General features: G+C 48.4%; 2 protein-coding genes and 1 non-coding gene across 3 annotated transcripts; all 3 read right to left on the reverse strand.

Annotated features, from left to right (window-relative positions):
- Positions 1–301: 301 nt before the first annotated feature.
- On the reverse strand, positions 302–9,462 carry EIF5 (eukaryotic translation initiation factor 5). Its single transcript, XM_078868111.1, has 12 exons — positions 9,384–9,462; positions 8,957–9,095; positions 6,755–7,157; positions 5,914–5,995; positions 5,620–5,792; positions 5,064–5,175; positions 4,512–4,651; positions 3,160–3,321; positions 1,929–2,090; positions 1,604–1,768; positions 1,274–1,414; positions 302–976 (listed from the first exon to the last, which is right to left on the reverse strand). The coding sequence occupies exons 3-12, from the start codon at positions 6,824–6,826 to the stop codon at positions 878–880; spliced, it is 1,308 nt and encodes a 435-aa protein (XP_078724237.1). The 5' UTR covers positions 6,827–7,157; positions 8,957–9,095; positions 9,384–9,462; the 3' UTR covers positions 302–877.
- On the reverse strand, positions 1,072–1,201 carry LOC144941921 (small nucleolar RNA SNORA71). The gene has a single exon (XR_013639293.1). It is a non-coding gene; the product is annotated as a small nucleolar RNA SNORA71 (small nucleolar RNA).
- Positions 9,463–12,996: 3,534 nt separating the features above from the next.
- On the reverse strand, positions 12,997–18,561 carry YPEL5 (yippee like 5). Its single transcript, XM_078868112.1, has 3 exons — positions 18,402–18,561; positions 17,829–17,970; positions 12,997–16,836 (listed from the first exon to the last, which is right to left on the reverse strand). The coding sequence occupies exons 2-3, from the start codon at positions 17,967–17,969 to the stop codon at positions 16,612–16,614; spliced, it is 366 nt and encodes a 121-aa protein (XP_078724238.1). The 5' UTR covers position 17,970; positions 18,402–18,561; the 3' UTR covers positions 12,997–16,611.
- Between the last annotated feature and the right edge of the window lie 5,370 nt (positions 18,562–23,931).

The following is a 23,931-nucleotide window of genomic DNA, read 5'->3' on the forward strand; positions in this document are numbered from 1 at the left end:
CGAATTTCCGTTCAATTCCCAACCGTTGCTCGAGCGAGTTAAATCTGCAAGATTCTTCTTCCACCCACACCAGCAGTTCAACCACCCCCCACCCCAAGGTTAGCCTCATCCAGCAGGGGATTGACCAATGATAATTTGTGAATTCAGACTGCATCAACTTGAGCGTGTACCATGCTGAATATTAAAATCGGTGTCCATTTTCGAACCTCGAAGTATCGTAATTCATAGGGGCAAAAGTTGACATGGCACAATACCAATGCAGAAAACGCATAGCAGCAGACAGTTCAATGAACATAGCAGATTTCATTAGCACAATTTTTTATTCAGACAGAAGAGATTGCCAAGCAGCTCGGTTTACTCAGTAACGCAAACAGGCAAAATTTTATTTGTGAAGCATTCATAAAAGAAAAAAAGCACTTTCTTCCTTTATACCATCACCGACCTAGAAGTACATTAACTACAATCAGCAACACCGTTTACGATTATCAAAAAACACACAAGTACTCGACTAATAATAGCCATGCCACCAGTTGTAAGCCGTGGATGCAGGGGCGAGAGAGAAGGGAAGGCAGGCGAGTGAAGGGGCCTGGTAGCACGAGAGAGAATGCAGAATCCGGAGTGTGGTGGCACGAGATAGCCACGCACGTTGCAAGGCAGCGGGGGGGGGGGGTCATGCCTGTACGGGCATCATGCGGAAGCGATGTACGCAGCAGCTTGTGAGCCTGCGCTCTAGACTACAACAGCGCTAGCGAGCGAGGGAGGGGGGGGGCAACGGTGGGGTGCGTGACTCTCGTGCTGGCGGGCACCACGCACGCAGTGGCGCCTTCTGCCACTGCGCGTTGTGTGGGATCCGTTCTGGTTGCGCACGCTGCGGGTATCAGATAGCGTCTATGTCGACATCTGCCTCCTCCTCCGCCTGCACTGGCTTCTTGATGGTTTCCACCTTCAGGTGGGTGGTCTTCTCGTCGTACACCACCTGAGAAAATGATATGGGGCCATTAAGCTCTAGTCAATGCTATGCAGCACACAAGTGGTTTAGTCAATCGCACGAAACATTATGTTGAATACAGTTGTAAGAAGGCCACGAGGTTTGGTGAGAATGAATCACGTCTCACAAACACGGTAAAATCCTCCTGTTTCTCTCCCTGCCTTAGTAATGGCCAAGCGATGGAAAAACACTTGGCCACTTTCGAAAGCAGGGTTCGCGTGGCCCTTAACACGCGTCCATTGCATTAGCCCCACACCCATGTATACGTGAACGCGCTGCTCGAACCTCCACATCCTTGTCATCGTCATCTTCATCATCCTCGCCATCCTCAGACTCCTCCTCAGCCTCCTTGAGCCAGTTGACAAAGGGGGCCGCCTTGGTACGGATGTCCTTGGCCAGCTCTTTCGACACGTATTTCTTTGAAACCTGCACGAATGTGCATGCATCTCTCGTTAAGCATGACGCTCAGACATCATAGTTTGACAATGGGTAATAACCAAACGTATAAAGTGGGCGGACTGAACACCCAAAGTCGACTATGAAGACCAGGTCTAACGTAACAGAATCTGGGGCCCTTTCCAACAGCTGTCATTCAAAAGCCAGTACCACCCTTACCTTATCGTGCCAGCCAAGGATGGCCTCCTCCTCCAACAGGTCCGAGTCGTACATGTCCTTGAGAACGTGCGCCACCTTGGGCAACAGCTGGTCCCGGTGTACACGCACCACGCACTCAAACCCGCCCAGAAGGTACTTCTGGGCCTTCAGGTTGCGGTGGCAAAACTGCAAAGACAAAGCCACGTGATCAACTCAAAAAAAATAAACTACAACATTTGAGGGCACAGATGATGATGGGTGCAAAGGTCTGCAAGTGTCGTGTGTGCTGGCTGCTGTGGCCTGGCCAAGCAACGGTGCGTCTTGCTGCCACTCGCAGCGGACGTACACGCAGGAAGTGGCGCTTGTACTTCTTGAGCTGGTCGCGGATGTTTTCGTCGAGCAGCAGCTCTGACAGGATGAGTGGCGCCATGTTGCGCACCTCCAGCCGCTCTGCCTCGGCCACCAGCTCCTTGTCTGCGCCCTCTAGGACGCCCTCATCGCGCTTGTGCTGCACACACCACAACATCGCCACAGAGCAAGTTGAAACATTGTGGCCATAATCACAGCGCTTACCCCTCTCCACTTGCCCACATGGTGGCCAGTCGAATCCCTATCAGTTGATTACCACTAGTGGCTGTGTTTCAAGAACTTCAATTCCACTTATGTTGAGGACCATCCACAAGACGTGACCGATTAGTCTCATTCATCTTGCATGTGTTAATTGACCATATTAAATGCAGGACAAAGCAGTTACTGATTATTTTTTCGATTATATGGCTCAATAAAAAAACCTATTTATTGCAAAAAAAAAGTAATGTTTCTGTTACTCATCATTTAGCAATGAGGCCCCAGCACTCAGTAATCGTGAATTCAAAGAAGGACCATTGAAATTGAGAGAAACAGAAATAACTTTAATCGCTCAGACAGCTACAGGCTTAGTGCGGCCTGGAAGCGTATTATTAAATAAGATATATTACAATTCCTTATAAGGGAAACAAACACTAACTGATTACTAATGTTGCATAATCACAATAAAACACATTCCAAATGATTACTAATCTACAACTCGCATCGTAACAATAGCCTGATTACTAATCTAGTATATAATTACAATAATCCCCCCCCCTCAAATCTTTGCACCTGATGAGTTAATGATGACGTCACCCTGCTGCTGCTCTATATAAGAACGGGAGACACAGCAGAGCCTCACCATTCTGGCGAATTGCCCGATGATGCTGGATGCAATTACCAGCGAAACGTCGTACTCAAATTGTAAATTGTTGTGGTTTCACGCTTCAACACACCGGTGGGCTAAAGCAGTGAACTAATTGTCTTTTGTCAACGTGACACTTTTTTACTGATTGGCCGTGTCGGGTGGTGGAGGGTTACGACACATTTATAAATAACGCGATCTAACCCAAAAACGTTGATTATGAATAACGATTTTCTATCACCAACAAACAGGATTAGTTATAAATTAAGAATCCATCTCCCATTACAAAACTCATCATTTTTCAAAGGTTGCAATAATCCAGTTAGTGCATTGTGGAGGGGGCACCCGTGCCAATGTCTGGTACCTTGACAAAGTCATAAAAAATGTTGATCCTCTCCTCCAGGGGCTTCTCCAGGTCATCGGTCATGGTGAGAATCTTGGCGTGCTCACTCATCTCGTCCATGCGGCGCCGTTGCGCCTCCTCAGACGTGTCATCGCACCAGTCGTCGTCATCGACTGTGCCAGCCTGCATAGGTGAGGCCTCGTTAAGAATCAGGTTTTCACCTTCCCTAACCAGCACTCACGACTTGCCCACAACCTGCCCTGATAAACAAGCCTAGCTATAGCCTCATACATTCCAGCCCCAAATGAGCCCTAATACAACCCCCATCTCCGCTCAAATCTCCATCCTACCCACACAATATGCACCCCGATGACAGCCTTCGTAAAGGCACCTACATCTCACCTTGCCCAGCAAGCCTTCGTAAGAGCCATTTATTCCATGTTGCCAAATGAGAACATGTTAAGACAAAGGCGGAGCCAGGATTTTCAGGTAGGGGGGCAACCCCTTCAGCAATGAAAAATGATAGGAGTTGTCAGGACTTGTCCCTTGCTTTCTATTCGACGCGTGTGCGGCGATGGCGCAAGACACCACCATCACTGTCCAAGTCGAGGATCCAATACCTCACCCCTGCCACCTAGCAAGCGGGCTCTATATACATCCGCAAACCAGCCCTTTCTAAAGAAGCCCTCGTAAAACACCTACACATCTCACTACACAAGCATGTGCCAATAACCCACACTCGCCATGCCTCGCAAGACCTGGTTTGACCACACAACCCAGTGTACAATTAACACCTTACAGACGACCCACCTCATTACAAACATCCATACAATACAGCCAACGTTTGGCTTGCGAGTCATCAGCCATCTCTTTGAGCGCTCACACGTTTGTTCTGGAGCGGCAACAATGCTAGGTCATAATTAGACCTGACGATGCGTAGTTTTTACCAGCGTATGCACCATTACATGACTGGTTTGCGCTGGCCAAGCGGTTTTGATCTCAGGGGCTTTAAAAAACAATGGTTCCACCACAAACAACTAATCTGTATTCTTTGGTTCTTTCGGTAAAGTCACGTAGATAGAAAAAAAATTACAACTTTCCTGCCTCGGGTCACAGAAATGAAATGTTTAAAAACATGACTTGGGGGGAAATTTTCTGTGTTCCATTTAAATAAAATCCAAATACTGAATTCACTGTAAATGATTTCCATACTGAATCTTTGAAATGCAAATCACGCTACCATGTGCATTTCACTATAGATATTACTTGCAATAGGCTTTTTCATCTGCGAGTCGCAAAGATCGATATTTACGCCCGTGACCCACAAAACACCCCCCTCCCTCCCCAGTGCCCAACTTGACAGCGCCACTCACCACCTCAGGGACATCGATGTCCTCTCCGTTGGCACGCTGGTTTGCGTTCTCCGCCGCAGCGCTCGAGACTGAGCCATTCTTCTCGCCTTTTCCTTTCTTGCTTTCCTTCTTGTCCTTTTTGGCCGTGCTCTCGCTCATCTCTGTTCACACAACAAACCGTTATACAAAGTCAAAATTCTGAACCCATTCCCCCATTCAAGGTCAGACATGCCTCTATTCCAACTATAATTCACTGCCATCTACAACTCATTTTCAGCTTGCACTGCAATTGTTTTGTCCAGAACCACCACTCTTTTGTACAGCCGAGACACTTGTATTTTGATCGATTATGAATTCAATACAATTTGGGATTGTAAACCTGAATGTTACTGCATCAACAAGACTATACTGCATTCCCTATAGTAACGTGAAGCCAATTTTTACACGACCACATACTAAATTACCAACATAGCGCTACAATCTCAGCATGTTTTAAAAGTCCCAGTAAACAATGCAGCAGCCTCATGTGAAGCATTTGTTTACCGGAGCATGTTGTGTCTGCATGGAGTTTACCAGGCGGGTTCTTGAGGATGAAGGTGCAGAGCTTGTGTTTTGTGTCCAGCATGCCACGGTAGCCACATGCCTTGCAGGATTGACTGATGGTCTGCTTCTTGTGGTTCACATGCTGTTGCACAAAACAAAATATTCCTTGAAGAACACGCAATTGTGGAAAGTGTTGTGAGGAAGCACATATAAAGGCTCGAACAGCAAACAAGGGACCTGTGTGGTTCGTACTATACTGGCCACCTTCACCGCCAATAATGCTGGAGTGTAAATGGCTAATCATACGCCACCGCTTCCCACAATAATTCCACGATTGCTTTCATTGCACAACATACAGCAGCTTGCCTGTCTGAGCAAAGCAGCCTAAAGCTGTTTGACAGTCACTGCTCTCATTTTGTAATGATATTGGTCAATCTAATCTGTTCTTCGTGATCATGTGTCAACTCAAGATTGCCGTCAGATTGTCAACGTTATTTTCCACTCCGTAAAGTGACGAACATCCCCAAACCTCCTCAGCCCCCCCACCGTACACTCCCCTCCAACTCCACCGCCAACAACCACTCACCAAGTCAGTCTCAGGGTTCTCACACTCTGGGCAAAGGACGAACTTCTTGATGAATCCGTCGAGCATGTCCTGCAGGCGGTTCGACTCGTGCGAGCCATTCACTATGTAGCGCTCGTTCTTAGCGTCAAACTGGGTCTGTGCCCCCAGCTCGCAGCCGAAGTACTTGGTTGGATCTGTGACGCGTACAGGGGTGGGAGTGGTGAACAGTTATTGTCAGGTGGACGACGGAACCACTCCGGTTGGAAGAAAATGTCTGCGTGCAAGTTTCACGTGCAGTTACACAGATCCACTTACATGTTGGAGGCCGATTCAAAGCCTTGGCAACATCAACCATGTTCACAACCACTGTCTTGATGCCATTTCCCTTTCCTTCGACCTGGAGAGGGAACAGTGAAACGCAGGTCCAGCAGACATGTGCATTTGGAACCCACCATTTTAGCAAACGAGTACCAATTACGCATTTAACCATAAGAGGTAACAATATCAAAGAATTCAACATTGTGTGCAAACTCGAGCACAAATGGTATAGACTAAATTAGACTACCAGTCAACACGCAGCCAGTGACTGGTCTCTAACAGAACCATTGACTAGTTGCTTTGTTTAGCAGAACTTGTGCAAAAGTGAATTAGTTGACAGTCACATGGTACGTTATAATATATAATTGCTAGATATAGAACGGCCAAACTAAACAAACACTAAGTTAAGCTTTCTCCTCAACTTCAGGTGAAGGTTATACCCATAGTTTTTCAATGTGGACAGCCACAGCCGTATTCGATTCATCTTTAGTTGTTGATTTGTGCTGGGCCAAGGATAGCAAACTGGCACTGCTGGAATGGCTAGCCTGACATTGGGCAATTACAATCATGTCATGTTTGAAAAAGCTCATTTTAACAAACTCCAAATAATCATGTTGGCACTGCTGCAATTAACATAAATCCATATATCAATTGGTCAAATATATCGCTCGCTTCTACATTCCAGTAACATACTGTACATCTGTGAAAAAGCTTTAAAAGCCCATCGGATTCCTCCAGTATAAATATTCCGATTGACGCTAGTGGGTCTCGGAGTCTCACTTCACCCATCACACAAGCATGTCTAATGCCCACACACCCAAGCCCACCCCAAACCGACCTTCGCTATAAGTCGTGGCATCTTGTAGCGGTAGAATTGGTCGGACACGCTGCGATTAACGTTGAGCGCCATGGCGAGTGGGGGCGCGCGGCCAACGGCGGGCTGTGACTGTTGCTGCTGCTGTGGCTATTGCTGTGGCAGTGGCGGTAGTAGTGGCGGCGACGCTGGCGGGCGTGGGGGGGTGGGCTGAGCGGCTCTGCGGCGGCGGTGGCAGCTGCTCCTCTCCGGCTGCGCGGCTCGCTCTTCTTACTCTGCTGCTGGCGCTGCGTCTCGGCGCTCGCTCCACACACACAGCTGACGCGGAGCCTCGGCTCGGACATGAAAATCTCTTCCGCGCCGCGGTGGCTCTGCCCAAATGCGTCGCCTCTCGCTCCACTTCGGTTGCAATGGCTGCCAAACAGCTCTGTTGGAGGGGAGAGAGGACGCGTGGTGGGGGGGAGGAGACAGGGTTTCGACGCGACCCGACGTTATTATGCGCGAGCCGCGTCACTGCGGATGCAGTCCGCTGCTGCTGAAATGGCCGTATCCCCTCCCTCTATACGCGCCCATCAACTCATTAGGCGGCGCGTTGACTCATCCATTGACGCATTTAAAAAACGACCCTTTTCACTCAAGTATGCATCAATTACTTGCTATGTGTGATATATGCCGATTGCATGCCGGTGACGCACAAAATACGGCGGCATAAGCAGAGCTAAACGTAGTCAAATTGAGGCGAATCCTCGACTCCCGCGTTAGATTTGTGGTTAACTTCATTGCACAGATACCTGTACACGATGCGCGATTTAATCGGCCCATACTCAAGTCGTTCACTTTCGTGCGCATAGGCATTACCAGTTTATAAATAGGCGCATGCACTGATAAAACCATGCAAGTACAGGTAACAGATTAAACCACACGTTGCAACGCTTAGGACTTAAGGACAAAGGCGCTATACATCGAAACCGGGCAGACCGTGCTAGGCACATGTACAGTACACACTGCGGAGGATACCACGTGGGTGCGGGTGGATTGGAACGAAGGGCCCTCCAAGACTTTGCCCTTGGGAGTGTCTAGACCCACGTGTAGACATGTGGGGCCGACTAAAAGGTGAGAGTCGTTTCCCGCTTGGGCTGGGATTAAACATGATCGACAAGTATTTTAAAGTACAGGTTGGTAAAAGCCACCCCCCCCCCCCCATCAACACGGCTACATAAAGCAGGGAGGTCAATGACCACGTTATAGGCCTAGGGCGGATGATAAAATACTAACGAATTAAGCGAAACCACATTTAAAATAGCAAGAATTGAGACAAAGACTACGAGGTGTTAACAGATTAAGTGGAATGGAGGCGCGAAAAAGGGGCGAGCGAACTTGAGGGATTGGCGAGTCATACAGCAAAGATACCCGATAAGGTGTGGGGGGGGGGAACGTGGCACGAGTTCGTGTCCGTATAATGGACAAGAGCAAGGGGCGTGCGCTCACCCAAGGCCGAAGACTGGATTGCACACGTGGCCGAGTCCGTGCGCACGTTTAACACACACCACGTGGGCGAACACAATTGTCTTTTGTTTCAGGAGTACACGCGCCAAGAATTCGTTCGCCACAGGAGAACGTCTCGGTTCGGGGTCACATGAGTGGCGATGATGGGAGGCGATGAGGAACGATAGACCACCTACGCACACCTCGCTACGAACCGCGGCGTCGTTCAATCCCCCATCCGCTCCGCATTAAACACTTCTCTCGACCTCCTTACCCACCACCACCCCCGCCCTTTAACCCATCCCGCACCTAGGTGGACTCAGCCTAAACAGAAACAAGGACGAGCAGCCGCTCACGTCCGCCTGCGTCATGCAGCGTGGACACCACCACCGCCGCCGCCATCTTGTGCGGAGGCCTCCGGCCATGTTGGGTCGCGTCGACGAGACGCGGTTACCCCCTCACCACCACCACCACCCCACGACGTTAATAGCCGTCGTCGCCTTCAACATCAGACCTCTTTAACAACCACCGGTCGCATCTCGGCGAAGCTTTTCTTTAACAAAAACCGCGAACCGTCGACAGCGCGCGCCATCACGAAACACGTCGAAATCAGCCGCCAAGGGGCCGCGTCAACAGGCAGGCAATCGACGACGAAGGCGTTAAAACTGCGACGGCTTATTCTCCACGACAAACGCGAGCGAGTTTCATTAGTAAACCGGGGGGAAGGGGGGGGACACGTACCGTGTTCGCAAAATAAAGACATAAAACCGCCGGGTCGCGCGAGAGCGAGGAGACGGAGGAGGCGGAGGCAGAGGCGGCTGCTGCGGCTGCCGAGGTCCCGACGCGCGGCTCCGTGGAGCAGAGAGAGGGGGACTCAGACCTGCGGCATTAAACAACCACCAATAATTACCTTGGGAAATTAATTCAATTAAATATCATTAACAGGCGTGCTTGGTCGAATACCGAGCAGGCGCCATAATAACAGGCTGCTTGAAAGATTAACACAAATTGAGGAGAAAAAAATATTTAAAATTAAAAACCTGATGTAAAAAATACTTGCAGAGATATCGAAGTTACCTAGAATGTTTAAATATAAGTGCAATAGCGAGATATAATAATAAAGCGGGTTATGCTGCTGAGGGGATGGAGTCAGAGCTGCGGCTCTCACCTCGGCGCGGGGCGGGGACTGAGCGCGGGAGGGCGCGCGAGCCCCGGATATGGCACCGCGTGACGTCACCGCGGGACCGGACGTGACGTAACACGGCGGGGCGGTGGGGGGAGAAAGCGAACGAGGGCGGTCGCGCGCGCTCTCTTCCAGAAGTTTCCCGCGCAAACTCCGCCCCGCCTCCCCTCCGCATCGAGACCACGCCCACTACTCTCTTCTCCTCCCTGCTATTTGGGCTCCGCCCCTTTTACTGGGTTAGAAGGCGACGCACCGGATTATAAGACGCACCACCAAACTTAAATTTCGATTTAAAGCTTTCGTAACTGCAGGGATTCATCTTCTTGGTTCTTTCGGTAAAGTCGTCACGTAGAAGGGAAGTAATAAAATAATAAAAATAAAACATAATACAATTATTTTATTATGTTGTATTTATATTATACAATTATTTTATTATGTTTTATTTATATTATTGTATTACTTCCCTTCTACGTGACTTTACCGAAAGAACCAAGAAAACCACCAAACTTGTTAAACCACCTTGGTTTAACACACCTACACATATGTACCGCATAATGAAACGCACCCCAAACGTCTAACTTTAGAATGCATGGTTAAGTGCGTATTGTAATCCGGAGCATAACCGCGTGACTCTATCTGCATGGGCAGTTGATGTGTTGCTCGTGCGGTTCGTGGGGAGTGATCTGACCAACAAGAGCCCACGAGGCAATGCGGGACGTCACCCGCCACAAATCCGGCTGGTGACGTCACCCGCCACGAATCCGGCTGGTGACGTCATCGCGCGGATGTACATGGTGACGTCACCTCCGCGCCCGCGTTGCGCGGGTGGGGGTCAGCGTTCAGCCTGATGACGTCTACCCGTTGTCACTTCAGCGTGTATGGTGACGTCAACGCTTCAAAGTGTTGAACACGTGGTTGGCTTTCGAGACCAATATCATAAGAGGTTTAGTTGAGTTAGATCGTGTAAATATAAATGTGTCGTTAAACCCGCCACCACCCGATACAGCCAATTAGTAAGGTTTGTCACGTAAACAGAACGTGCCAATTCGTTACAAGTACAACAACAGCGGTGTGTTGGAGAGCAAAGCCACAACATTTACAATCTGAGTACGACGTTTTGCCAGTAATTACAACCGGCATCATCAGGCAACAGCCAGATTGCGTTGTTTGAGGGACTCTTTATCAGGACCCATACCTCTCAACCCCTTATCAGTGCCTACCGTATTATAGACCAATTCAGAGCTTATTGGCCACCCTGGGCCCTTTTATATCTCAACGTTCATCCTACAAAGTCCCATCACCAGAGAAAAATATCAAATGTTAAAGAAGCGCTACGATTAAATGGCTACAATAATGCTCAAATTAACAGCATTGAATGTCAAAGCAAGATCGACCGAAGATCGAACAGCAATACTGCTGAAAGCGATCAGGTTATTAAAACAATTAAATACTATATATTGCAGAAGTAATTAACAAATTAGCTAAAGTTTTGAAAAAAACTAAAAAATCTGAGTCAAATTTGGCATGGTATACAAAATAAAATAAAAATAGCATCTTATACTAAAGATTAATTTCCTAAGTTATCAACGAGAGGTGTGTAATCAATCTAGATTTGAAGTTTTCGTGACTGCAGGGATCCATACTCTTTGGTTCTTTCGGTAAAGTTACGTAGATATAAAGTAAAATAAATTATATCACATTTCGATTGCAACACAAGCAATCATCATCAGGTGTGACAACCACACCAAGAACATTTTTACTGATTAATTGCTTAAGTGGCAGATGCTATATTGGACAGACGAGACATAACAGCGTAAAACTAAACGAACACCAAAGAAATATCAAATACTCTCAAACACAACTGTCGGCAGATGCAGAACATGCTTGCCAAGGACACTCAATTGATTTTGATAACGTTGAAGTGTTATGTAAAACTAATTATTACTGGCCGAGACTAATTCTAGAATCCATTGAATTGAGAGACAAATACATGTAGCTTTAACCCCTCTGACAGCTACAGGCTGAGTGCGGCCTAGAAGCGTATTATTAAGTAATACATCTTACAACTGCATTCCTCATAGAGGAAACACATGCTAATTAACTAATTACTAATATATAATTACAATACCCCCCTCCTCCGCCTCTGAGCTCTGCATCTGATTGGTTGAATGATGACCTAATCTTGCTCTATTTAAGACCAGAAGCAGGTGGATTGCTTCACTATTCTGGCAAATCCCCCGATTCTGGTTAATGTAATTACCAGCAAAGCGTAATATTTAAATTGTAAATGTTGTGGATTTACACTCCAACACACTGGTGGGCTGAAGTAGTAACTAATTGGCGCTTTGTTTACGGGACACATTACTGGCTGTGTCGGGTCGTGGAGGGTTAAGACACATTTATACTTACGAGATCTAACCTAAAAACTTTTATTATGAAGACAAACATTTTGTTGTTGTTTCTCGTATTGAAACGGCTGTACGCCGTATGGACCTGAAATCTCAATTCCCCTGTACAAGAATATGGTTAAACCGTATGGGTTGACAGCTGATGACCTCAATTACCTCTCTCGACAAACTGAATGGAGTTAAAAATAACTCGCAAACACTTTGTGAAAGACCCAACGCAGAAGATCACTGGATTTGATCATTCACGAAGCTCATGGTAGATGCGGAAACCTGATGCACAAAAGTAAACTTAAAAGCACTCCAGTGCGTGACTGTGGTCACCCAGGAGAGACCGTCCACAATGTATAACGACGCAATGCCCAATCCACAAATACGAAGGAGACATCACGGCGATACAACTCCGCTGATCCTTGGACGATGTTGCCTGGCTTGGCCACCTGAATGTGAAATTGTAGTTGTTACTCTACAACAACATCAGCCACACGAAACAATGGCGAACCCATCTTCCGGAACATTTTGGATCCCATTGTTAATTGGGAAATTCGGCAATTTCCCATGCCTGTCCCCGGCAAGAGAAGACTCATTCTCGCCTTAATGCGTATTTTTTCCTCCGAGATCGCTTGACGGGCACTGGCGCATTATTGATGCTTTCTTTACCACTGTGGTCAGCATTAATCATTATAGAACTTGTACCGCGCGGTAATTAACGCATTGCGTTAATCGAGCCAATTAAATTGAAGATTGAGATTTCAGTGTGTGCGTGCGCACGTGTTACACGTGACGATGCCGGCGTAAATTGCATGGCGCACCACGTGGCACGCGATTACCAATCATCGGGCGGGTGCAGCGTGGAACGAGTTAATTTGTATTTGAAAGGGGAGTAAATTGGTTTAACGCGTGGTGGGTCGCGAGGAATTTGGGAAACCCTGCCCCATTGGCAGCTGTTCCTGTGCAGCACAAAGGTGACTCATGGCATGGCTCAATTATGGGCAAGCCTCCCAGAAGGGGGCCATAATTGTGAAACAAAGCAGCGGACGAGAGTGGCTCCAATAGTGTCGATAATGGTTGATGACGATGATCAATTCACTGATGGATGAAAGTAGTGTTCGTCTTCGGGGTTGGTTGAAGGCAGTCGCTTAAAACTGCAGTGAACAGAACCATTGTACAAAGAACTACAAGCCGCGCAAGGGAATGTTTAAAATGTATTTATTTTATATTCCAACATATTTCACACGACCAAACTAAATATAAACACCCTGCCTAATGCAAACCAGGGTACACAATACTATGTACTATGCTCTGTGTGCGTGTATAACTGTTGCCCAACTTACATACACGTTGCACTTAACATAGAAGGCAAATAATTCGCAATCGGCTACAGACAACCCCTCAGCCAAATGGTGGTGGTGGTGGCAGTTGCAACAAAAGCCACAGCTCTGAGATTGCGAAACACTGTTGCCACCAATGCCGTCCAGTTCAAGGAGTTGAACTCCTTTGTAAAATTATATTTACCAGGCATTTTGTCTGGATCAAAAACAACGATTTTTTTTTGTTTAAGGCCAGCAAGGCCAAATTACACTTCAAGTGGTTGTTAACTTGCCTCCGCAGTCCTAAATTTGGGACACCACACCCCATTATAATCCCGACACAATTATTCTCAACACGTTTTATAATGAACACCTGGCCTTGGGAGGAGTCAAATTAATCAAACTATATAATCAGCCTCATGAGGAGTATAATCGGTGAGCCTCTCAAGACACATACACACACGCTTATGGTAAAGGAAAAGGGGCAGGACCTGCAAATGCTTTCTCACACCACTGCTGGCCAAAAGGCCTCCCTACGAGATGGAGCCCTAGTCGAAAGTCCTTTGGAGGGTATTTGGCCTACTTTTCCATGCTGGCCAGATATCTTAGAAGTGAGAGTACCCAAACTTTACCTGAATAAACAGGACCTCCTGTGGATCAACCGTGATGTACCTATACTGCTGGATGGACAGATGATGTGGGGTTTAATAAACTTTACCCAATGGTTCAACAGCTGTGCTGGGAGATTTAACCGGCAACATCTCGGATTCTCAGTCCAGTGTGCTTACACCACGATGGCATCCTGACGCTTATGAACAGGGGTTTTTCTGGGACCATTCGATATTAAGTTGGTGCCATTTCAATTTCACTGCATGCACACCTTGATAAATCCCGACGAACATTACTTGCCTATGACCCATGAGACACTGCATCTTGTACTGGTATGCACAGTTAAAATGTCTAAATCGGTATCTGAACTGGCCATTTGGATATTTACTCACCATGTCAGCTCTGCGCTGATGTAGGGACATTGCCTGAAACGTTATTACAAAATTTTCTCAGGCAGTGTTAATGATTAATGTGGCATTTGTTTCCTGGACTGTGATCATGACAAGTCCCTTGGTGATTTGTTCCACTGAAATAAATATATATAATTATGCACACTGTCTACACAGGAGTGGGCCACCTACATAATGTGACTGGCACTCACTGGAGTTTCAAATCTGAATAAATTACTCCACGAGTGAATGCAACTCTTCTTACTCACTGCACCCTAAATGTAAAAACTTGAAAAATATGTCAGTCTTGAGTGACAATCATTACAGGTCGTCTAGCCATTGCATTTTCAAGAACCTAATTTTCAATCAAAAAAACTGCCTTTTCAAGAAAAAGCATCATCGGCCATGGTTAATACCCTACTGGATGAACAAATAAACCCAGCAATTGTATGGTCCCAATCACCTTCCCCAATAAAATTATCAGCGTAGAGTGATCTGCCTGGGCAATGGGGGCACCTCATGGCCCGAGGCTGATCTCAGGCACTGTGACCACAAACTGGCCAAGAGTAAAATTTCATTCACCTCCACCTGGCACAGCCAATTTGTAAGGTTTGTGACGTGAACAAAACGGAGAGCAAGCCCACAACGTCTACAATTGAGGATGTTTTGCTGGTGATTACAACCGGCACCCTCAGGTATTTTGGCAGAAGTGTGAGGATGTCTTCCTGTTTTTCGGTCTTAAATAGGGGAAGGTGACGTCATCAACGTGTGCCTCCACGTGCGAAGGACCCAAAGGGGTTAATGTATTTGTATTAATATATATTATGTTAATATACAAATATACATGTAACGCATTAGGCTAGTCACAGTTAACATGCTTCATCTTGGGGAGACTTTCATCCAGCAGTGGATTTATGATAGCTAACGATGAAGGCAAGGGGCAAGGCAAGAGGGGACAATTTGTTCTGATCTGACTGGAGCAAGAGGTGTGTAAAATCCTACATTGTACAGCCTATCCAACGCAACGTGAAAACCGTGCACGTTTCAATAAATATGGTGTGTTGACACTTTAAGCTGCTCCTAAAAAGAAACATTCAGGTCGAACTGTTTAATTATAGAATTGGTGCACTGCCAAATAATTTTAATATTGCGCAATTGCTCGAGAGCTGTCCTCCGAGGCATCAGAGTGCGTGAGAGACTCGAGACAAAATGTTTTAGGAGCGTTTCGGTACTAGCTTATTTTAGCCAAATTCAGAGGCATGTCTGACTAACGCGATCCATCAAGCAGCACGGATCATGCAGGTGTGTGCGGCAGGGGCTCCGAGCGGCATCATGCCTGGCCCTCGCTAGTTTAAAGCAACTAAACCCCCCGGCTACCGCCTAACGATCGCACTTTCGCCACCTGTTCATTGCTAAAGAAAATGCATCAACACATCACTGACAGCTATCTTGTACACATAACACTTTACCCTCTACCACTTAATAAACATATAGGGTAAACCAGCCAGTTTACATTTAGTTTCATATACTGTACGTCTTAAATCAACTAAATAAATCAGCTCAGCTAACATTAATTGCCTATTGACAAATGCACTCTAGTGCCCGACATTCGAAGCAACGTTCGATGCAGATACGTATAAAAGATGTATATAATGTATGTGTGTTGCTGTAGATCTAGATACCAGACTAAAAAAAGTGACTGAAGGGCAACCGCATAAATCAGGAGGGAAGTGCAAAGGCATGCAAACGACTGCAGTTCTGCAGACGTCGCCAAACCGCATGCTCTGCGTCTTGATTTACGCAAAATTACCCCGCGTTATTAAGAGCTATGCAGCCAATGAGCCCTTGTGTGTCAGGCAAATAGAAATATGCAGAAGCGCAAAGTTCAAGCTATCAAAACATCATTAATTTGAGTCGTTGCCCATTTTATAAAAATGAGGCAAATATGTCTCCACATTTAATAAGTTAAAATGTTCTGAAGCGAGGTTCTGGCAGCGCCTGGAACTGTAAGTTGCAAGAGGAGTCAGGTTTCCCTGAGGGTTTTTCCTGTCAGAAGTGAACGTATTCATCGAAACTAAATGGGGAAAGTATCTTTCAACTGGCCGTACGGAACAGCAAAATCAATGCGTGAGGCTGGTGGAATGCCCCGACTGACTCTACGAGCTCCACAATGCGAAAATTTAGATTTAACTCAAGGGAAAAACCTGCTTTCGCTTCCAGACACCAACACCTGAGGCTTAGTTTCTCACTGAACAGTTTCCCACTTGCTGGTAGTCTGAAGTAGGTGGCACATAACATCCACAGCCATAGGAAGAGGTTTACCGGTTGCAGAAACATTTTCTAGGTCGCTAACCCAAACAGACCTTGCTGCAATTAAGCCCTGGCCTACACGATTTGCTAAACCAACGTTACTGCTTCCACAGATAACCATTGACCCTGTTTGTGTGTTGACGTGCGTTTGTAGTTGCGCGTGCGTGCGACGGTGCCCTCCCATCTCCCCTCACGAGCCGTCGGCGGGGACATGCTCCTCGAATCCCTCGCTCTCTCGCACGAGAGCGCGCTCCAGGATCACGCGGCCCTCCTTGTAGCGTTGGTTGTCCTCGGTGGCGAACTCGTACATCCAGCCCAGCTTGCTGTTGCAGTTCTTGCAGCTCACGTCGCGCACCATGTGGCGGCCCGTGAGCATCACCCGGTCCTGAACCTCACTGAACGACAGGTTCACCACCTGCCCGGGGCATGCGCCGGCACACAACGCAGGGGTCACTCATTGTCGGCGCTTTAAGGGTTACACCAACAGTTGATTTGTCTATGTTGCAGATGTGGGTGTTATAATCCTGGGTCTGAATGTCATGTCACCTATCACCCAAGGTCGGGTCTCAGTTTGTGTATCGTCGTTTCAGTCAATAAACCCATTACAGCTGGATCTGTTCCATGATGAAACCTCCTGGTGTGTAGGTGCCGTGTCCCCGAGTGTCGTTTCTCCCATCGGCCATTATGTATTATTATCCTAATGTCGTGTTCTCAGGGATTCATGTCTCACAGGGTATGTCCATCATGTCTCTCAGTGCATGTGTCATATCCCAACGTGTTTAATCGTAACAATTTTGTACGCCATGTCTCTAATTTGTGTGTGTCATGCCTCTAAATGTAGTGTCATATGCCCCATTGTGTGTCTGATATCTCCCAGTGTGTTGGTGGTGTCTCCCAGTGTACTGGTCGTGTTTTCCAGTGTACGGGTCGTGTCACCCAGTGTACGGGTGATGTCTCCCAGTGTTTTGGAGGTATCTCCAAGTGTGTGGCTCATGTCTCCCAGTGTGTTGGTTGTGTTTCCCAGTGTGCGGGTCGTGTCTCCCAGTGTGCGGGTCGTGTCTCCCAGTGTGTTGGTTGTGTCTCCCAGTGTGTTGGTTGTGTCTCCCAATGTTGGTTGTGTGTCCCAATGTGTTGGTCGTGTCTCCCAGCTTGCGGCTCATCTCACCCACTGTGTGGGTCGTTTCTCCCACTTTCTGGGTAGTGTGTCCCAGTGTGTGGGTCGCGTGTCCTAGTGTGTCGTATCGCTCAGTGTCCGTGTAATGTACCCCCACGGTGTGTTCGTTCTATCCCCCTTTGTGTGCGCCATGTCTCCAACGAACTCAAAGACAATAACAAAAGCGAGAGGTCGCATTTTGAACCCCACAATCGTATCCCGAAGTGCGTGTGGTCATGGGGAAGTACAAGTACTTTATTGAAGAGGAAGGCGCGTCCCGTGGCCCCTGTGAATCTCGTGGAGATAAGCTCGGAGCGGTTCGTCAGGATCGTATCGCAGTTCGCGCACGAGAAGAGCCGAGTGCCGCCGATGTGGTCCAGGAAAATGCGACCCATCCTGCCCGCACGCGCCACACAACGCTGTTAGTTAATACGGTTACGAAACCACTCTTTGTACCACGGGAACACCGCGATCCCCCACCGCAGCCCAAACAACCACCGTCTCCACGCCCCAGCTCTCCTTTGATCTCAACGTCAATAAGCGACGTGGCTCTTTAAAAGGTACAAACAACGATTTAGACATCACCACAGCCGCAACCACTCTCACAGCGAATCACAAACCAACATTAGCACATCCGCGTCGACGACATCAACACGACCGTCGCCGTTCGGCACAGCGTCACTGCCGCCAACGAAGCGGCTCGAAAGCTGCGAGAAGCGGGCAGACAACACACGGGGGCCCGTATGAAACCAGGCCGCAAAGGCCCCGCGCGCGGCTTGGCGTCTCTGGGAGGTGCCGACTGTTCGCGCCGCGCCTCACGAACTCGCCTGGGAGCTGCGGATCAATGGACGCTCGCGTAATCTCCGTAAAGCAAAATAAACCCCAAAATATAAATCCCAGAAGTCGCCTGGCGAAGCTCTCGGTCCGAGGCGGCGAAGACGGCGTCGGCTGAGCAGCTTTGTGATGGCCGCACCATATAAGGCAACGTCAACACGATGACGTCACGCCCAAGCGCCGCGCCCATTGGTCGGTGCGCGTGCGCGTGACCGCGATCAGCTGTGAAAAATCCGCGAAAATAAACACGTGGGGGCGGAGCGGATTTGCGGGGTGGAGCTAGAGTGGGGGAATCAGGGACTCGGTGATCTCGAAGGGGTATTTATAGAAATGCATTTATTTATTTTCTTCTTGCCGGATTGCCCAGGGAAACCTCGCCGAGTCTCAAGAATCTTCTCAAGCAGAGTCCTTCACTGGAATGGTTGGCCAGTGCCATTAATGAGTGACTGCCGTCCTCGTGTGGGAGGGAGATGGACTCGGTGTGATGCTATGTTTTTCGCAGCAGTGACCTTTGAAACAAATTAACTATGTAATCCTCCATAATAGAGGGTTTTGGGTTAAGCAAAGCAAACTCGGCTGTAATCCTCGCTGAATTTAAGGCAAACATAATCAGAACCCCGTGCTGTGTATACAACAAAAATATATTTTCTTATCAGACAATTGCCTTTCGAGATAAATATTGATCATAATTTGTTTAAGCAAAGCAAACTCAGTTTAAACCTTCGGAGTTGAAAGGCTACTCTTCAAGAGGGTCCTATCGCTTTGAGATGTTTGGACAATTCCCATTAATGAGTGCGGGAGTTGAAATGGAACACTCTTTGTCCTCGTTTGAAACACAGCATATAACAAAACATTTTTTACTACAGTACCTACAAAAAAAGTCTCACTGAGTCGCAAGACTATCTGTCAGGAGGGTCCCCTGGCACCGAATGTTACGATTTGCTTACCTCGATAATAATCAATTACCACAATTCAATTAAATATAATTTTTGTTTAATTTTGGTTAACATCATCATGTCAGGATGAGTCACACATCTTTGACGTAGAATTGGGAAAACATCGAATTTTACGCAATTCGTTCACATGTACCGTGAGCTTAAAGGATCGATTTGTAATAATTTAATCGGCGCATCGTTATAAGGACTCCCAGGGAGTGACGGACTTAGAGAGAAATCTGAAGGGGATTTGATGTCCTCATCAGGTTTCTGACTCCAATCTGCATCAACCTTCACATCGCTCCACAGAGCAGCAACAGCCACGTGGCAGACACGGAGGCAATGTAACCCACAGGAGGCGCTCGCGTCGCCTCGAGCCCGATTAGGCAGAAGTTGAACGCGTTTGCCTATCTGGGCGTTCTGGTGTCCGGCCCTCTTGCACAATTGAGTAACTCTGCACAATGATGTTATTGTGCAAGAGAGACGCTTACAAGGATGGCGAAGTATTAATGCAGCGTGTGACGATTATGAATGCTATAATGGCTTAAATAACGAGGCTTGTTTCCAAAAGGGAAAGTTTAATACAATGACTGTTTTGCTTTAGTGTAACTAATGCATTGCAATGACAAAGTATCATTGCCATTGAAACATGTGAATCACGGCTTCTTTTTCAAGGGCGTCCTGGGTTACACCAAGTCAAACCCCAAACACAAACCACATAACCAAGAACCCTTAATGCTAACCCCAAACCCAGACACAAACCCAAAACCATAACCCCGTTCCAAATAACTAACCCTTAACCCAAACACTAATCCCTAACCCAAACACTAATCCCTAACCCAAACAAAAACCTTTTACCAGAAAACTAATCCTACCCCAATCACTAAGCCTAACTTGAACACGAATTATAACCCGAACCCTACAGTTAAACAAACTATAATTAAAACCCGATCATTACCCCTAAAATTAAATCGAACCTTTATTGAAATAATAACACAAACCAAATCCCTTACACTTATCGAAGCCCTAACTCGATATTTAAACCCCAACACCAACCCTATCCATAACCCAGATTCTGACCCCTAGCTCAAATTCGAACTCCTAAGCCACACATAAAATGCCCCCCACCCGCCAGGCTATGAGGAGGGAAGTTGTGTAAGGTTCCTCTTACAACACCAGCTCAGCCACACCCAGTGAGCAATGACCAGACCCAAGTACTGTAGAGAAAACACATGATCTGAGTGATGGTAATAAACCAGTACAGCCCCTCTGTCAGTCCAATCCACTGATATACAGGGGCGTAGGCACTGTGGGTATCGTGGATGTCCAGACACCTCGACATGTTTAGACATGGCTAAGAGACACCCACAGTATGTTCAGATGTGGTTAAAAGACACCCACAGCATGTGTAGATGCGGCTGAGACCCCACAGCATGTGTGGATACAGCTAAGAGACACCCACAGCATGTGTCGATGCGGCTAAGAGACATCCACAGCATGTGTAGATGTGGCTAAAATACACCCACAGTATGTGTCGATATGGATAGGAGACACGTGAACATTTTTTTTACATAAATCATGACATATTGAGTATGCGTATTTCTCCTTTCAACAAGGTGAAAAAACTGCCGATGGTGCCGATGATGGAACCATTAAGTAGAAAGCAGCGCACGCACAGTCGGCTTGGCACCGAGGCCACGGATCCCATCTGCAGTCGACCCAACAACCACTCTGAACAATGGCCTGGAGGACAACCAAACCCCAACGCCTGGATGGGGCCTCTCCACACCGTGCGGGCCGTGGGTGTTGTGAGGGTCGCTAGCCCCCGAGATCCCTCCCTCGATAATGCTAACGGCCGGGCTAGCATCATCAATCGCCCCCCCGCTGCTAGGTTCCTCACCCGTGGCGTGGGAACCATCGCCCGAGGATTCCCCTCCCCCGCGGGTCCGCGTAGCCGGCATGGCTAATTACCGAGTAGTATTCTGCCCCTCCCTACTACGATACCTCCCTGTCCTAATCGCGCGCCTGCAACCCACACGGAGCGAACGTACGCACGCCCACACACACACACGCCGCTCCGCGCACTCCAACTCAACTCGCGTTATGATCGCGCACCTGTATCGCACACGGGGTGGTCGCACGCACACACACGCAGCTCCCCACGCGACACACTGCTCAACAAGATCACGCGAGACCACGCTTCGCTATTAATGATTTATTATATGCTACCTGCGAATTGATGTTGAATCAGTGAGTCGACGAGGCTGGCCTATTCCACCCAAACCTGTACCTATTCCCTATTTATCGGCTTACGCTACCCTACTTCACCTCCCCACTCACTGTTTGGTGCCCGCGGTGGTTCGCTGCTCCCGGTGCTAACAGCGCACCTCGACACGTCGCACGGACGTCCGGGTCGCTGGCTGGAGCTGCTGCGGGTCCGCTGGCCTGGAGAGAACCGTCCGATTTCCCCTTTGCGCTTCCCATTTATCCTGATTCCCGGACCCCTACCCCCTTCCCACGCACCGTGCGCCTTCGCTATGCTAATTAATCCTTTGTCCGCGCGGCGTGAACCCCAAACAATGGCTCGCACCCCCCTCGCCCGGGCCAGGCAGCTCCGCGGTGCCTTTGTTCCGCTAATCAATGAGCGACCTGCACGGCGCAAATTCCAATCAATCCTTTTCTCACGCAGGCCCCCATCATCGAGGTTCATGCGGCGGTGTCCATCACAAAGGCCCGTCGTGGGAAGCTGTGCATGGCTCCTCGCGCGCCTCCCCTCTCCCAATTATTTATACTAATAGCCTTATCCTTTAACTCCCCTAACAATGGTGCCTGCGCGCTCAAGCGTAATTATCCCAACCCTCCATGACTATGCGCAACAGCTCCTGCGGTCCCGCTATTCGTGCTGTCCCGTCCCTCCCCTGCTTGCCCCGTCGACCCGTGGGGGTGTGTGTGGGGGGAAAATGCACCTCAACCGCGGTGGCCGAATGCCCCATGCCGCGACCACACCATATTACGGCTGGTCGCAGCGCCGCGGCGCAACGTAGCACGGGGGAGGTCGTCCAATTCCCTGATCGCCGGAAACCGTGAGAGTTAACCCCGATAAGGGTTTCTCGGATAAAAACCGGTCGGCCAGGTGACCTCCCCTCGGAGCTCTATGGGGGGGGGGGGGAATGCGTGCGGGTGTGTTCGTGTGAGGTGAGGGGGACGCGGGGTTGGCTCCGTTGCTTGGTGGTGGCGAAGTCGGGGGTTTGGGCGCCTGCCGAACGGCTTCGTGGCGGCGGCATCACAGTGTTACATATGACCATACTTCACCACGCTGGGCAGATCGGGTTGTTGAAGGTGGGGAGCACCGTGAATTTTGCTACACCACCCTCTGCTGCCCAGTACGTAGCCCTGCAGTAGCCGAGTACACCCTGCTGTGCATGGTGGTTACCCACCCAACAACATAACCAGGTTCAACCCGCTTAGCTTCCAAGATTTAATGGGATCGGCCGCATTCCGCGTGATTTGGTCATAGGTCTGAATAACGGTAATACGTATTCACTTTACAGTCATACGCTTTACTCAGAAAAGCCTCGCTGAGTCGCAGGACTATTTTGATGTTGCCAATGGACACGGGAAATAAATCCAAACATTCCAAACAAATCTTTCTGCTGATCGAATGAAACATGTAGACACTGAGCAGGCATAGGCTCACAAGGGCAAATAACTCGAAGCATTTTTCAGGAACATGGCCTCATGAGAGATATACTGGTAGGAACCTCCTGGTTACACCAGCCCACAGGGGATTATTGTGTCCGTCGTGCAGGGAGGGGCTGGGTGGGGAAGGTGGGGAGGGGCTGAGTGGAGAGGGCTGGGTGGGGAGGGGCTGGGTGGGGAGGGTGGGGTTGGGTGGGGGGTGGGGCTGGGTGGGGTGGGGCTGGGTGGGGAGGGGCTGGTCACCCCGTGGTGCCCTTATAAAACTCAACGTTTAACCTACTCAGGCCGGCTTGTGCCCGCCCTCACAGTCGGGCATATTTGCGGAATACCCCACGCCGCCGTTGACCCTGGCCATTGACCGAGCAACCGAACGTTCCTACCAGCTCCCTCCGCAGGAATGTGTTATATTGGGATACTTGGTCAATTCTATTCATGAGTTTTAACTTCGTGTTGGCGGATGTCTGGAAAAAAACCCACGCTTGCGAGTGGGTATCTCTATCCTATACAGATGAGCCATCTGCAGATAAGCCCACATTTGCTGTAACGCATTGTCCTGGCTATTCCTCGTATGCATGTTTTATTCCTCGGTTTTATTTTTCCGCTATGACGTGAGGCGGCACGAAACAAGAAACAGCCCTGACGACATAAAACACTGCAGTGGCGTTTCCATAAACAAGAGGAATTCCTCTCGGGGTTGATTTAGAGATGCTTTCGTGCGGACGCAAATATCCCCGGACAGAGACGGACCGCGTTGTTTTTTTTAATCACGACAACAATGTCTGCAATGTGAGACTCGCGACCTCTCGACCCAACAGACCCGCCCGTCACCTCCCTCCTCTCCACGACCTCACACACTCGCGTTTCCACAGTTAATCTAAAGGCTACCAAA

This window comes from Lampetra fluviatilis, chromosome 25 (genome assembly GCF_964198595.1).
Source record: "Lampetra fluviatilis chromosome 25, kcLamFluv1.1, whole genome shotgun sequence".
Taxonomy (NCBI): Eukaryota; Metazoa; Chordata; class Hyperoartia; order Petromyzontiformes; family Petromyzontidae; genus Lampetra; species Lampetra fluviatilis.

Bases quoted from the DNA above. Each gene is read 5' to 3' on its own strand.
- EIF5 (XM_078868111.1), bottom strand. From the start codon at position 6,826: ATGGCGCTCAACGTTAATCGCAGCGTGTCCGACCAATTCTACCGCTAC. The intron at 4,652-5,063 runs GTAAACTCCATG...TTGTGTGAACAG, and splicing joins CATCCTCAAGAACCCGCCTG to AGATGAGCGAGAGCACGGCC. The intron at 3,322-4,511 runs GTGAGTGGCGCT...TCACCTATGCAG, and splicing joins ACATCGATGTCCCTGAGGTG to GCTGGCACAGTCGATGACGA.
- YPEL5 (XM_078868112.1), bottom strand. From the start codon at position 17,969: ATGGGTCGCATTTTCCTGGACCACATCGGCGGCACTCGGCTCTTCTCG. The intron at 16,837-17,828 runs GTACTTGTACTT...TGCCCCGGGCAG, and splicing joins GCGCCTTCCTCTTCAATAAA to GTGGTGAACCTGTCGTTCAG.